This window comes from Dipodomys merriami, unplaced genomic scaffold, assembly GCF_024711535.1.
Source record: "Dipodomys merriami isolate MVZ:Mamm:240054 unplaced genomic scaffold, mDipMer1.0.p SCAF_1, whole genome shotgun sequence".
NCBI classification, from domain to species: Eukaryota; Metazoa; Chordata; class Mammalia; order Rodentia; family Heteromyidae; genus Dipodomys; species Dipodomys merriami.
In genome coordinates this window covers 27,479,904-27,493,574 of record NW_027202270.1, presented here as the reverse complement: position 1 = coordinate 27,493,574, position 13,671 = coordinate 27,479,904, and the positions used below count along the sequence as shown (strand labels likewise).

At 43.4% G+C, this 13,671-nt stretch overlaps 1 protein-coding gene across 2 annotated transcripts in view; it reads left to right on the top strand.

Annotated features, from left to right (window-relative positions):
• Positions 1 to 13,671, top strand: part of Nrp2 (neuropilin 2) — a 128,331-nt gene that overhangs the window by 94,905 nt on the left and 19,755 nt on the right. Inside the window, exon 16 of one of the 2 annotated variants that reach the window (XM_070018727.1) lies at positions 5,820 to 9,626. The exons of the other annotated variant lie outside the window; for it this stretch is intronic. Within the exon in view, the coding sequence (XP_069874828.1) occupies positions 5,820 to 6,100 (281 nt within the window). The 3' untranslated portion in view covers positions 6,101 to 9,626. Of the gene's footprint in view, positions 1 to 5,819; positions 9,627 to 13,671 lie in introns of those variants that run through there. 2 annotated transcript variants of the gene reach the window in all.

Sequence of the window (13,671 nt, the reverse complement as noted above, 5' to 3'; positions counted from 1 at the left end):
CTCTCTTTTCTCCATCCTCACCTTCACCCTTATTGCCTCTATCCCTGGCCTGGACTCAGGCTGTCTTTCGCCTTCAGCTCCCTTTTCCTATACAGCATGGTATCCTTGAAATCACAGAGAGGGTTAAACAGTGATCTTTTTATGTAATGCTCCCGTGAAAGGCAGAGAGAGAAGTGCTCCCAACCCCTGCCAGGGTCCCAATATAGGCAGCTGTGATGTGACAATCCTCCTCTTTCTCCTGTTCCCATCTCCAGCTGCCAGATGAAGGCGAGGTGTTGCTGAGGAGGAAGGATGAGGGTGGATGTGTGAGCCGGGGAAGGTCTTGGCTGCCATTCTTGCCCAAGGGACCCCAAGGCAGGCACTCCTTGTGAAATGTGCTTGTGTGCACAGCCTCTCCTGTCGCCAAGGTCAGACATAGTCCCTCCCCACCAGTTACAGCTCAGCAAAACAGCTGCTGCAGGCAGCTTTGTCGAAGGATAGAAGAAAATGTTTCTCAGAAATTGCATCTCTTTCTAAGAATACACCAGACAGGTCTGTAAGAGGTAGCACAGGTGCCACCCAGACCAGGGAAAGGGTCCCAAGGCTTCAGCCAGCCAGGGATCTGAATTTAGAGGCCTTCTTAGAAAGGCATGGGGGTGCAGACAGGGCCCCACGTGTCTTCCTGTGAGCTCCCCGAAAACCTGCCATGACTCTCGCTCCGTGCACTGCTCATCAGCCAGACAGAAAGTCATTTCTCAGATATGCTTTGTACTTCGACATCCCTTTTCCAAACAAGTCGGCGAACATGAATGCATTCTTCTATTATCTTCTGTAAACTTTTCTAGTGGACACAACCCTTTTCTGCTATTTAATTTCATAAATTAAACAAACCTTTTTTTATCTGAAATGTCCCTTCACCAGCACTTCATTCTCAACAGGTATAGGAAGGCTTCTGTAGACAAGACAGGCCTAAAATAGTTTTATGTTCAAAGAGTCTTGTTTTACAGCAAGGGAGGAGTCTCCCTTGGTGTCTTTCAGACAGATCCTATATGGCTCTTTTAGGTCTGGGTGACATTCTGTGAACATAGACATAGGAGATGCTTTCTCTTTAAAGGTATTCTGGGAGAACCTGCCTTGACTGAGCTATGACAATCCTTAGACAGGTTCAGACAGAGAGAGAGGCAGAAAGCAAGAGGGCTGCTTTCTAGCCAGGTCTTTCTTGGTTACCAAAGGGTCTTCAAAAGTGTTCTGTGAAAAGCCAAATAGTCAATATTTCCAGCTTTGGAGAATATACAGTCTCACATACATTCTGCCACTGAAGTGCAAAAGCAACCCTGCAGGACTTGTAACCAAAGAAGGTTGCTGTGTTCCAATAAAACTTTATTTATAAAAACAGGAAGTTGGCTGAATTTGTCCCATTCAGCCTGCAGTTGGCTGACCCATGATTTATAACATAGGCTGAGGAGTCAGCTCACTTGGTTCCAGTTCTAACTCAGACTCTTAGAAGCAGTGTGCAGTACTTCTGAGAGCTCTGGGCCATCTTTTGGGTTTTACTCTGCCTGTGCCTAAGTTTTCCCCCAGGTAAAACCAGGAGAAAAATCACATGTCCATACAAATCCTCCTGTGTTCCATCCAAGGGTCTTGAGAAATAAACATGATAATTCATGTAAAGCCCATACACCAATGGCAGTCCCACAGAAGTCCATTCACTGCTGCTGTTCTTATAACTACATTTCCTAATGGCTCATTTAATCAGTAACCTCACTTGCAAATAGGAATGGAAGAAATACTACCTAATTGTAATTTCTTTTCTTATTTTTCCCGTGTGTGGTGTCTCAGAATTTATTGTTTCTCAAAATTCAAATTCTTTGCATTCACGTTGCTTTTCTCCAGGGAGCCCAGAACTTTTACAGATGGAAGCCAGCTCAACCTTTCAAATATACTCGGAGTCATTGACTATTTAAATATGTTTCTCATTACCTCAAACAATGAGAAAACTTTGTGGGAAATTAGGGGTGGAAATTAATGAAAAATAGCTCAGGAATTGAAAGCATTTTCTGAATGGGGGGAAAAAGATATGCAGCAAGCAGTAGAAGTTAAAACCATCAAAGGGAAAGTTAGGCCAATATATCACCAGTGGTAGGCTTATTGGCCTTATTTCTCCCAGGTAAGGGTATCTGGCCCAGGATCCTTATTGTAAAGCAATGGTCTAGCCATTCCATAAGGTTGAGCAGGTAGGTAGGGCTAAAATCCAACTACTTATCAATCTGGACACCTGGTACAGGTGGCATCTGCTCAAAGTAGGCACTTTTTTCTACCTTCTCATAGAGGTACTATATAAGTAAGCAACATCACTAGCATTTTCTGAGAATAATTGTTCTATGAAGTACCAGTGGGCCATCAGTGTTTTCCAGAGGGTCTGAAAATCAGTTCAAAACCCAGTCCTCCATCCATCTGTCCATCCATCTGTCCTTCCATCCATCTATCCATTTATCCATCCATCTGGCATTCATTAGATTGCTAGTGTGGTCTGGGCGGGTGCTTTGGGTACAGATTTAACTCACTGATTTATCACCTTTATTTCTCTAAGTGTCAAACCACAGCCCCATTAGCATATAGCCCTTCAAGGCTGGGACAAAGCCAGATTCTAAGCAGCACAATCTATCTGCACAATCTATAGCCAGAAAATGTTCTGGGAAACCTGGCTCCCAGCATCAGATCACTTAAAACGTGTTCATTTGAGGATGAGGAAAGCATTGTTAGTCATATCCTGTCTTTTGTAACCTCTATTAACACAAATTCACATTGTATGTTTTCTTACATGTCCAAGTAACCATTTATGTATTTATTTATGTATTTATGTATGTATGTATGTATGTATGTATGTATGTATGTATTTATGTGGGCCTGAATTCAGAATCTGGATGCTGTCCCTAAGCTTTTTTGCTCCAGTCTCACACTTTACCACTTAAGCAAAAGCACTACTTCTGGCTTTTTTGGTGCTTACTTGGAGATAAGTGTCTCACAAACTTTCCTGCCCAAGCTGGCTTTGAACTGCAATACTCAGATCTCAGCCTCCTGAGTAGTTAGGATTACAGGCATGAGCTAACACGCACTCAGCTAAGTAAACTAATTGAGTGGCCAATTTCATGTCAAAATTACTTTTATCATTCATTACTATATGCTGATCATTTCAGGGGAGGGAGCATTGGTAGGAAAAGGGAAGATGATCTTTTACCTAAAGTGAAGTCCACTTTCCAAAACAGAACAAAACTCTGAGGTGACAGGTCTTATTGCTGATTCTGGGTTTGTAATCCAAGTATTGTGAGTTAACCTTCCTCCATCAGGGAGGAAGATTCTCTTCATTGCTCCCCAACTTTGGGTTTATCACTGGAAATGCTTTCCAAGTAGTTGTAAGGCTTCATCCTCCTTCAGCCCCAGCACTTGGAGCCCTGGGTCGTATATTTCTTGTTAGGAACCAATGTATTAACTGAGAGAGAAAGTGAACCTTTGACCTTTGAACTGAGAAGACCAGCTGGTGACAGAAGTAACGTTAGTAGTGGTTACTGTGTTCTGCTTGATACAAATTTGTGCTTCTACCTTTGTGGTCTGATCAGGCACTTTTCTGTGATGGGTGAGCCACAGTCTCATTAGAGGATTACCAGTCACTATGGTCAGAGGCAAATCTGACAACATATTTGTGGGGGGAAAAGAGGGATGGTGCTCAGGAATTCTGAGTTCATCCCTACGCTCTGTTGCTTCTGCATTCTTGTGAACTCATATAAACATCCAGCTGCAAGATGGGTCTGAGGCAGTAGATATCCTTAGTGATCTGGGTTGTGAGTTGAAGGCCAGTTTACCACTTCAAGGAAGCATTTTTAGGATCCTTCTTTTTCTTTCTCTTTCTGTGAGCCGTTTCCAACATGATCACAAATAAATGAGAAAGAGAGGCACCTACAGTAATGAAATTATTAAAGGTAGGAAAATAGTTTGGGGACAAAGAAAAGAAGAAGACGTGGTAATGTGTGCGAAGGTGAGTTATTAAAAGTGGTCTTCAGGGGACCCTTTAATTCTGGGACCCCCCTCTACCCCAGGGATGCAGAGGTGACTGTCCAGAGGAGGGTGCAGCCTTGACCCCTCCAATTTCATGGGACTTCTGATGGCCCGAGGGGTAGCCGTGAACCTGCACCTTACTGGAGGGAGAGCTCAAAAAACAATTGAAAGAAGCAGCGATTCCAAGCTGGCTAGTTCGGACAGCTCTGAAAGATTTTCCAATACAAAATAGCCTTTTTTTTGTGTGACTTCTGAGAAGACATTAGAAGTTCTAACATACCTCTCAGCTATTCCTCCAAAGGAAAAGAGAGGCATTCTGGGGTTCAAGCTACGGGAACTCAAGAATGCTGAGTAAATTAGGAGTATATGCTTTGGTTGAGTGGCATTTATTGGACGCTGCTTTTATGCAGATTCTTAGGTAAAATGGAGATGAGAGTTCCTTCTGCTTGAGGAGGAGCTCGGAGAGACTCCGGGAGGTAGAATATAAAGGAAGCCAGGCTGCCTGACAATCAGAGGCGCGCACACTCACGGAGCAGTTAAGTTGATGCATGAAGAGGCAGCCGCATACCCCCGCGTCCATACCCTGGCTCTTTGGCTTACCCTATGGGTAGGAAGACACATCTTTTGGCCACCAGCACTTGATGCCAGCAGCTAGGGAGGCATTTTTCATAGGTTAAGCATACATCATTTTTCAGAAGTAAAGATCATGTCTGGTTTTGGCAAGCTCAAAAGCGCCTAGTCCTTTCTGGGCCAGATTCTCATCTGATGTAAATCTTTGGGAGAATCGAGTTGTAGCACTGTTTTGCATCAAGTGGGAATCTAGCCAGTCTTTCTCCAGAGTTACCCTGGGCTTAAATCTACTACAGCGTCTCCATGGCAACCAGAGGCCGGCCAGTGAACGTGGCAGCCTTTAAATCCCCTGCTAGCTTTCCCTCCTGCCTCTCTTTTCCATGATTAAGAATGATCTCCCTCCCTTTGCCTACTCACCGTGGCTCGCACGTACCCTCTTGCGCTTTGTGCCCACATTTTCTGTTGTAACTTCCCATCCAATCGGCTTTTAAAATCCTATGTCCAATTGTTTAAAAAAGAAGAAGAAGAGTGAGTCGTTGCTTGACAGTAGTAATTGACCTGTTTATACAAGACCAGGCTGATTTCAATGGGTGCAGAAACCTTGGCAAGCCAAGTTGGAATTTACCTTCATGTCTAGCCAGCTTAATTAATACATTGTTTGAGAATGCTGGCCAGCCACACCAAATATGGCATTTCCACCCACGTGAAGGATACGCCTAACAGAATCCCAGCAGTCTTTGCAGCATCTGTGTGTGTGTGTGTGTGTGTGTGAGAGAGAGAGAGAGAGAGAGAGAGAGAGAGAGAGAGAGAGAGAGAGAGAGAGAGAGAGAGAGGAGAGAATATATAAGTGCTTTTATATTTTATAAAGTGGTTGTGGTTATGCAGGAAGAGGAAAGAAAAAAAAACCAGTTCTGTAATTATCCAACTCTTGGTTGAATCCCAGACTTACTACATACCAGCTGAATCACTTTTGTTGATGGAACCTCTCTGAGCCTGTGTCTTCCTCTCTAAAAACATGAGGGATGAGTAGGAAAGAGCATCACATACTAACGACTGAGCCCCACCTCGGCACCCCCTTCCCCTTTCTCTGTGTACCCCCAAAAGCATGTATGTGTTTCTCTCTCTCCTTTTTTTTTTTTAATTAGTATTGTTCTTTTTCTTTTGGATGAGTCTGCATGCTCTCAGCCTAGCAACACTCTTCTGTGTCTCTCCCCCAGGGGGCACCCTCCCGCCAGGGGCGGCGCCCACCGTGGACACGGTGCCCGTGCAGCCCATCCCAGCCTACTGGTATTACGTAATGGCCGCCGGGGGCGCGGTGCTGGTGCTGGTCTCCGTCGCCCTGGCCCTGGTGCTCCACTACCACCGGTTCCGCTATGCGGCCAAGAAGACCGATCACTCCATCACCTACAAAACCTCCCACTACTCCAACGGGGCCCCTCTGGCGGTGGAGCCCACCCTAACCATTAAGCTAGAGCAAGACCGCGGCTCGCACTGCTGAGGCCCGAAGCAAGGACAGCACCCAAACAAACGAGAAAGACTGCAAACACGTGGCCTCGATTTTTTGCACTTTTTCCTCCTCGCCTAGTCTCTGTGTAAACTCTCCGTCCATCTCCCCCCCCCCACCCCCACCGGGCCCCTGACTCGGAAGCCCGGCCACCCCCAATCATTCTCCCCGGGTGGTTGGTTGGTTCCTCCGTTTGTTTGTTTCCCTGGGGGGTGGGCGCCTTGTTTTGCTCTTTCTTTTCTTTCTTGTTCATGTTCTTTTCTCTTTCTTTGCTTCCTTTTCTTTTTTCCTTTCTCTTTGTCTGTCTTTCTTCTTTTTTTTCCTTTTCTCTTTATTCATTATTATTTTATATATATATGTATATATATGTGTGTGTGTATATATATATATATATATATATATATACACACACACATATATATATATAGTGATTCCAAACCAACAAAACCCAACTGTAATGCTGCATCTTGGAATATGAGAAGAGATCTACCCTAAGCAGTTCACAACTCCAGGCTCCACTGGTTTTCTTTCAGAGACTGGTTCTCTTGTTTTCTCTCCTTGCCTTATCCCATCCCTCCTCTCCATGGGCAGGCTGCCAGTAGTCTTGAGAGGAACCTGGCTCTGTGTGTATGTACATAGTCTATGCCCCTGCGTGTGAATAGCTTTGTGTCTATGCAGTGTGTGGGTGTGTGTGTGAGAGACTGGTTCTATTGTGTATGGGGGAGTGTGTGGGTGTGTGCAGAGAGGGGCCCCTTTCACTCTTGTGTTGCTTCTCCTGGGGGACATGTTGTAAGAAAATAATATACTGTACAAGTTTTGTTTACTTGGAGAAGAGATTGAAGCTTTTTGTTGCCTTATCTAGCTCTGGCTGGGTTTCTGTTGGCTCTCATGGTCATCTCCAGGTATCTAGAAAATTCCTTACCTCCCTACCCCATCCCCAGCCCACCTGACCCCAGAGGAAGGTTCCTGACCCCACTCACACATGACCCTCTTGTCATGTTTCCATGAGTTAACCGCCACTGGGTGTGTGGAACCATCTCTCCTTCCAGCCCTGAAACAAATGTGTCTCATGTTGCCTTATTAAAAAAAAAGAAAGAAAAGAGAAGAAGAAAGTCATAATGAATGTTTAGCTTTGATCAGTTTAAGTCCAATTATGTAATAAGTCATAGAGAATAACAAATCTGGGACGGATGTAAGGAAAACAGTAGTCTGCTTAAATTGAGAACAAGAGGAAGAGGAAGAGGAGAGAAGGGAGGAGAAAGAAGGACTCATGTGTTGTCTTTTCAAAGTCTCCTTACCCCAGGGTATTACTGCGCCCAGTGTGGAAAGGGGTTGAGTAAGAAGATATTCTTTTGTATTATATCGGCCATTGTAGTAATGTTTGTAAAATATGGGGAAGAAAGGGGGTCGTTTGCTTTCCTTTCATGGTGTTAATGTGTGCCTGAATCCATAAGGCTGTCCAACTGACTTATTTCGATATTATGAAAGAATAGAAAGTAATCATTTGTTTAAATGTACCAATGTGCTACCCCATAATGCATTCATAGCATCTGGCAAATGTACCCTCACGGGCTGGCCTGGCATATCCAGATGTTTCTGTGTGGTCAGAGAGAAGATACAAGAGTAAAAATGTATCCATCCACTGCTGTCCATTTCTTCTCTAAGCCACACAGAGAGAAGGAGGATGTCACAGAGCAGTCGCCTAATGATACTGTACATAGGTTGGATTAAATGACAAGTCCATTCCACTGGCAGAAAATGAGTACTTTAAGATTTCCAGCATACTGTGCCTCAGCCTTGGGGGCATTTGTTTTTGTTTTTCCCTTCCTGCTAGGAATCCACTGGGGAAGTGTAAAATCCTCTCCAAAGACAGTTGCCTGGACTGAAAGCCTCCAGGTACCTTCTAAGAACAAAATACTAATGATTTTTATTTTGGTTGCTTGGGAAGAGAAGCTTTTAGCATGCGTTCAGAATATCCAGATAGGTCCCTCCAGCACACACTCGGCTTTTGCATCTGCTTCGTTTCATCCTCCTGAAAGACCTGTGCTCTCCCACTCTTGTTCTATTTCAAAGAATTACTCTGTCTCCACTACAGCAGCCCTGCCAGGAAAAGGAAAGATGAAAGGCTAGAGCAAGCTACCTTGAGATTTCAAGAAGTGTCCTTCCTCAGCTGGAGATGGAGGAGGAAGCAGGAATGGGGGGGGCAGTGTGCGGAGGAGAGGGGAAGAGGAGAGTGGGGAGCAAGAGCCCAGGAGGCCATGTGACAACTCCCATGCCTGTCACTGAGGGCTTTGTACTAAGGTGATCACATCCAGATGAGTTTGGGGCCAGACATTCCTTTGAAATGGTCCACATTCCTGCAGGTGCCCCATAGAGGGAGGCATCAGGAAAACACACCTGGAAAATCCAGCCAGCCTGCTATAAGACCCAGTTGTTGGTAGCCCTGAGCATTACTCCCTCCACCCCCACTCCACCCAATACCTTTCTTTTAAAGTAATGGCAACCACTTTGTGGATTTGCTTATATCCAGTGCCCCGTGCAGCATCTTTATGTACAGGCCATAGCTGAGACTGTGAGGCTCTTCAAATCTTGGTGAATCCCATGATACACACTTCCGCTAGAGATATTCTCTCTCTCTCTCTCTCTCTCTCTCTCTCTCTCTCTCTCTCTCTCTCTCTCTCTCTCTCTCTCTCTCTCTCTCTCTCTCTCTCTCTCTCCTCTCTCCTTTCCTTTCTCTTCCCTCTCTCTCCATCCCAGCAACCTTCATAGTATTATCCAGGTACTATGCTAAAAGGGCAGCTCTTTTGTAAAATTCAATGCCTTGCAGCTTTAAAAAGCTCGGAGGGAGAAAGAGTCACTCCCTTCTAAGAAAAATGGACTGGGCAGGTGGATGCATGTATGCATGTGTATACAGTTGCTTCTCCGAAGACAAAGCAATGAGAGCAACTATTAAAATATGAAGTGAGAGAATGCATGAGCTGAAGGACTAGCTTGGGCTAGGAAAGCTTTGGCCTTACAAGAAGTTTCATGGCATCTCCCAGAGGGAAGCCTTTATCTCTGGGGTGAAAAAAAAATCCTTCTTCAATGTTATACTAGCAATTGCTATCACCTGATTGCTGAGAAAGGCAGAACAAAGAATCATAGCATTGACATTGATAAAACAGGATGTTCAAAATAAAAGTAAGATCATCTTCTTTCCTTTGTCCCACATTTTGGGATTTAAAAAAAAGAATAGGAAATATAATAATATTTCTGAGATTGACATTTAATCTTTAAAAAGACCCTGTCTTTAGAACAAAACTAACAGGCAAGCAAAACACCTAATCAAAAATTACCAAAGAACAACAAAAATCAGAAAAACCTAAAGATTTTTACTTCCTATTCTTATCCCTTCTCCTATAACTGTGACATCCCTACATCGCTCAGTTGCCTGTGTGTCAAAATAACTTGTGGACGTTGGAAACTATTTGAAAATGTATTGTGTGGAATGTAATAAAAATGATGATATTTTTTATACAAACATCTGGGTTCTTTTTAATCCTTTTGCCTGTGAGAACCAAGTGTAGGCTTTGAACAACTTGATGTTTTCAAAGTATACACATCACCTTCTGAGCTACGGGGCATTTCTGTGGGCAGTAGGTGGGTTTTCTCCTGGAGGCTGAATGCCAGCCTTTCCTTCTTTTTATTTTTATTACTGCTTGTTAAGAGTTTCATCCAATTTGTGCAGCTGAGCCAACTTTTATGATTGGTGTGGGATTTTGTGAAAGTTGCTAAGTGCTAAATTGCTAAATGTGATTCCACAAAATTTCTCTTGATGGCAAATCCCTGGAGGTTGGACTCTACTTTCAAAGGGCCTCGGGGGGACTGGGACCAGCTCAGCTGAATCATGTACTCAGCTCCACAGAGACAAAAATCACTTCCTTTGGAGAAACAATACTGACATCTTACCCCTCACCTACCAAACTCAGACTTCACGGGGCATTCATCCTCAATTTATGAGTGATTCCCCAGGAAAAAAAGCAAAAAACAAAAGCAGGGACAATAGCATTTTTGAGCAAGCCTTGAAGATAATGATACTGTGATCCTGGAACTATCATGAAGAAACATTTTATAAGAAAAAGAGCCATAAAAAAAGAAAAACTATGAAATAGGAAACCCCAATCAAAAAGCCTCATCTTCTTGGGAAAGTATTTGTCCTTGGTCCTTCTGTTTGAGCAGTTAGTGATCTAGTTAGAGAAAATACTTTAATCACAGTGAGATTCACAAAACATATAGAATGACAAGTTGGTCAAGGTTTTCAAAGAGGAGTCAAGAATGGGTCACAAAGGATTTTCCATTACTGATGAATTCAAGAGAGTCATCAGAATTCGTCCATCTGCCAAGGGGCCTTTCTTGGTGCTCCAAGAACCATCCTGAGAGATCCTATGGAGAGTGAGATGTCCAGGGGACCCTATTTTTCTCAGAGCCCTGCTTTCCTACGTCCTATCCAAACCTAGACTTAGGGAGCCTGCTTTTTACAGCTGTAAAACCTGTCCAAGCACTGTTCCAAGGAGCCAGGCTTCTGTTTTCAGATCTTACTGAAAACTGTGTTAGTACAGATGGCTCAGCGTAGATGTCATTATCTGCCCTCTGCAGGAGCAGAGAGTAGAATGTCCATGATTGCCGCATTGTTTGTTCCCACAATGCCAAGCACAATTACCCATTTTGTCTAAATATCACTTGGCTCTCCTGAAAACCATTTGTTCCCATTAGTAAAAAGATAAAATGAAAATATCTCAAAAGTGTTTATTTCAAGCAACAACCCCGACTCAGTCAACATTTTCCTGAGATGAACTAGGACCAAATTTGCCCAGTCTGAATTAAATTAGCCATTTCGTATGTTTCATTAACATTATGGTTTAGGAGCCACATTGAGGAACTAACACACCTGAATCCTAGTGCCAAGGCTTATTTTAGAGGGACCCATTCGCCTCTGACATGACAGACTGTTAGACCTCCAATTTTATATGTCAAACTGAGCACAGTTACCAGTAAACATTCTTCATTGAATTACCCTTAGACTTAGCTGAAGCATAAATGTTACAGGAATTGTATTTCCATGGATCATAAATACCAGATGTCAAGGCCCAGTATGTTCTGTTTCTGCTCCTACCTGGTCCTGTTTGATGGTTTGCATGTGTGTTCTGCCCTCCTAGCCCAGATAACCGAAGCCCAGCCAAGCCAATGTGGCACGGTGTTTGTTTTCCTCCAAACTCTTCACTGGCTCCATGGTTGTTTTGCACAAACATTGTGGCCTTTTTGTAATCTGTGATGAAAAGGGCTTCATTTTGAAGTTGGGATTTGTCTGTGTTGTGGGCCGCACATCTGAAGCAAGCTGTGATGGTTAGGTGCAGGCTTGTTTTTTCTCTTTAATTGTGCAGAGCACTGGGGCTCTCACAGCTATAATTTCCCTTTCATCCACTTCAATGATGGCCCAAAGAAAACACAAAACAAACCCAACCAAAGAGAGTAAAAGGAGGGGAGAGGGGGGCACCAGCTGATGATCTTACAATCAGCAGGAGGGAAAATTGCCTTATATAAATAAGTTAGAGGCTAGTAGTAGCATAGAACTTAATTAAGCCCTGATCTAGACAGGTGCAGGGGAGTGTGTTTTAAGGTCAAATGCAACCAGAAAACTCAGACCCTAAGGAGTCATTGGACCATAAGCCTTACCCTCAGTATGTTTTTACTGACTGCTTGGAGTTCTTTTGGCTCCATACTTAACTAGAGAGATGAAAGATTTGGAAACTCACCAACGAGCAAAACTCCAGATAAGCATGATGTAGAACAATGGTGAACCCGAGAGCTTCAAGATTACCAGCAGAAGCCATGCCAGCCCCAAGTCCAGTGGCCAGGAGACCCACAAACATCTCTCTTCTGGGGACAGATATCACTGTCAGATTTTTCTATGGCCAACCTCCAAGGACACTTCTATCCCCATCTCCAAACAAAGGAAAACTAAATTCCCATAGGCATTAGACCAAGAAACGAGAGGAGCCATTTGAAAGGGCAGCAGCATAGGTACTGGTGACAAGACTGGCAGGTGCAAACATGGTTTCTGGAAGTCACTCAGCCAGCATGGTTATTACTAAGCAATGTGATCAGAGGATCATATCTCACATATCTAGCAAGGTTTATCTCAGTTATAGATGACCACCCCTTGAAAAAGTACAATAATATAAAGCAAAAGTCCGTTTTATTGTTGGTACCCCAGTCTCTTTCCCCAGAGGGAAGCACAGAGGAAGTTTGTGGCCTGATTTCCAAGCTTTGCTTTCTTTATTTTTTTGCAAACACGTATGTCTTTGTCAAATTGTGTGATTTGGTTGAGCTGAGGGTTTGTTTTGTTCTATTTTTACAGAACTTGTATCACAGCATTTGTTATTGGACAGCTTGCTGCTTCTTTTCATTTGCTAACATGATGAGGACACTTTTGTACATACTACAGATTTTTTTCCATCCCTTTTAGCTGTTGCATAGCATTCCATATTGTGTTAGTAGGTGATAGTTTATAAACTGTATCCCCTGATGGACATTCAGGTTGGACTGAGGTTTTTGTTATTATTGTTTTTACTATTATAAACAATTCAGCAGTACACATCTTTGATATTGTCTCTTTGGGCGCATGCTTCTCTGTAACAGAATTTCTGGGTCAAGTGCCAGTCCTGTGTTCATTATTTAATAGAGGTTTAAAATAAATGGCCGAAGTTTGTCTTTTGAAATTATCCTGTCTTCTAGATTTCGATCTCCTGCCACGTTTGCACAAATCACATCATCCATGTGACTTTTTTCCCCCTCTATAAAGTACCAGTAGTACTTGCAAGAGAATACTTCAGGCAGTCTTAGCTGAAGAAAAATGTGATCTTGGGGAGGGCTTCTCTAAGGATTTAAAAGAAATTTTTGCACTGCCAACTTGTGAAGAATATGGGGCTGGCTGTAAGTGTCAAGCGTGGCACAGGAGTTAACTGTGTCCCTGGGTTCAGCAGGCAGAGTCCTGTTTTCCATGATTAATGAGTTTCTCCAAAGAGTGACTGTGCTGTGACTTGCTGTTACTTATTTATGTTTTCTACTAAAAAATTCATGTAGGAAACATTTTTTAAGGTCAGTTGCAGCATTGTGCTGCAGACCAAATGATTCTAGCAGCCTCAGGTTAGAGCCACACAGCAAGAGAAAAATCGCAACTCCTAGGACAGCATGGAGAAGAGCAGAATAGGCTGAAAGGAAGCATTCGTATTCCTTCCAGGGAAAATTAGGGCTACCATGATCAAAGAAAAGCCATCAACTTGCAGGCCATTTTCTAGGGGAATGTTCAAATGTATAAACAAATCTACCAGCCCTACATGGCTCCAGCCAGGATAACAGGAAGAAGAGAAACCATGAGACTTGACTTGACCAATTGCCCTGAGTTCTGTGGTATACTAGGTCATCGGGTGGGAATAATGTGACTTTGACTCTGAGTGTAATGGTGGGGTCTAGGACCATATTTGTGCTTTGCCAAAAATCTTGTATCTCTTGGGCATGGGAGTTGA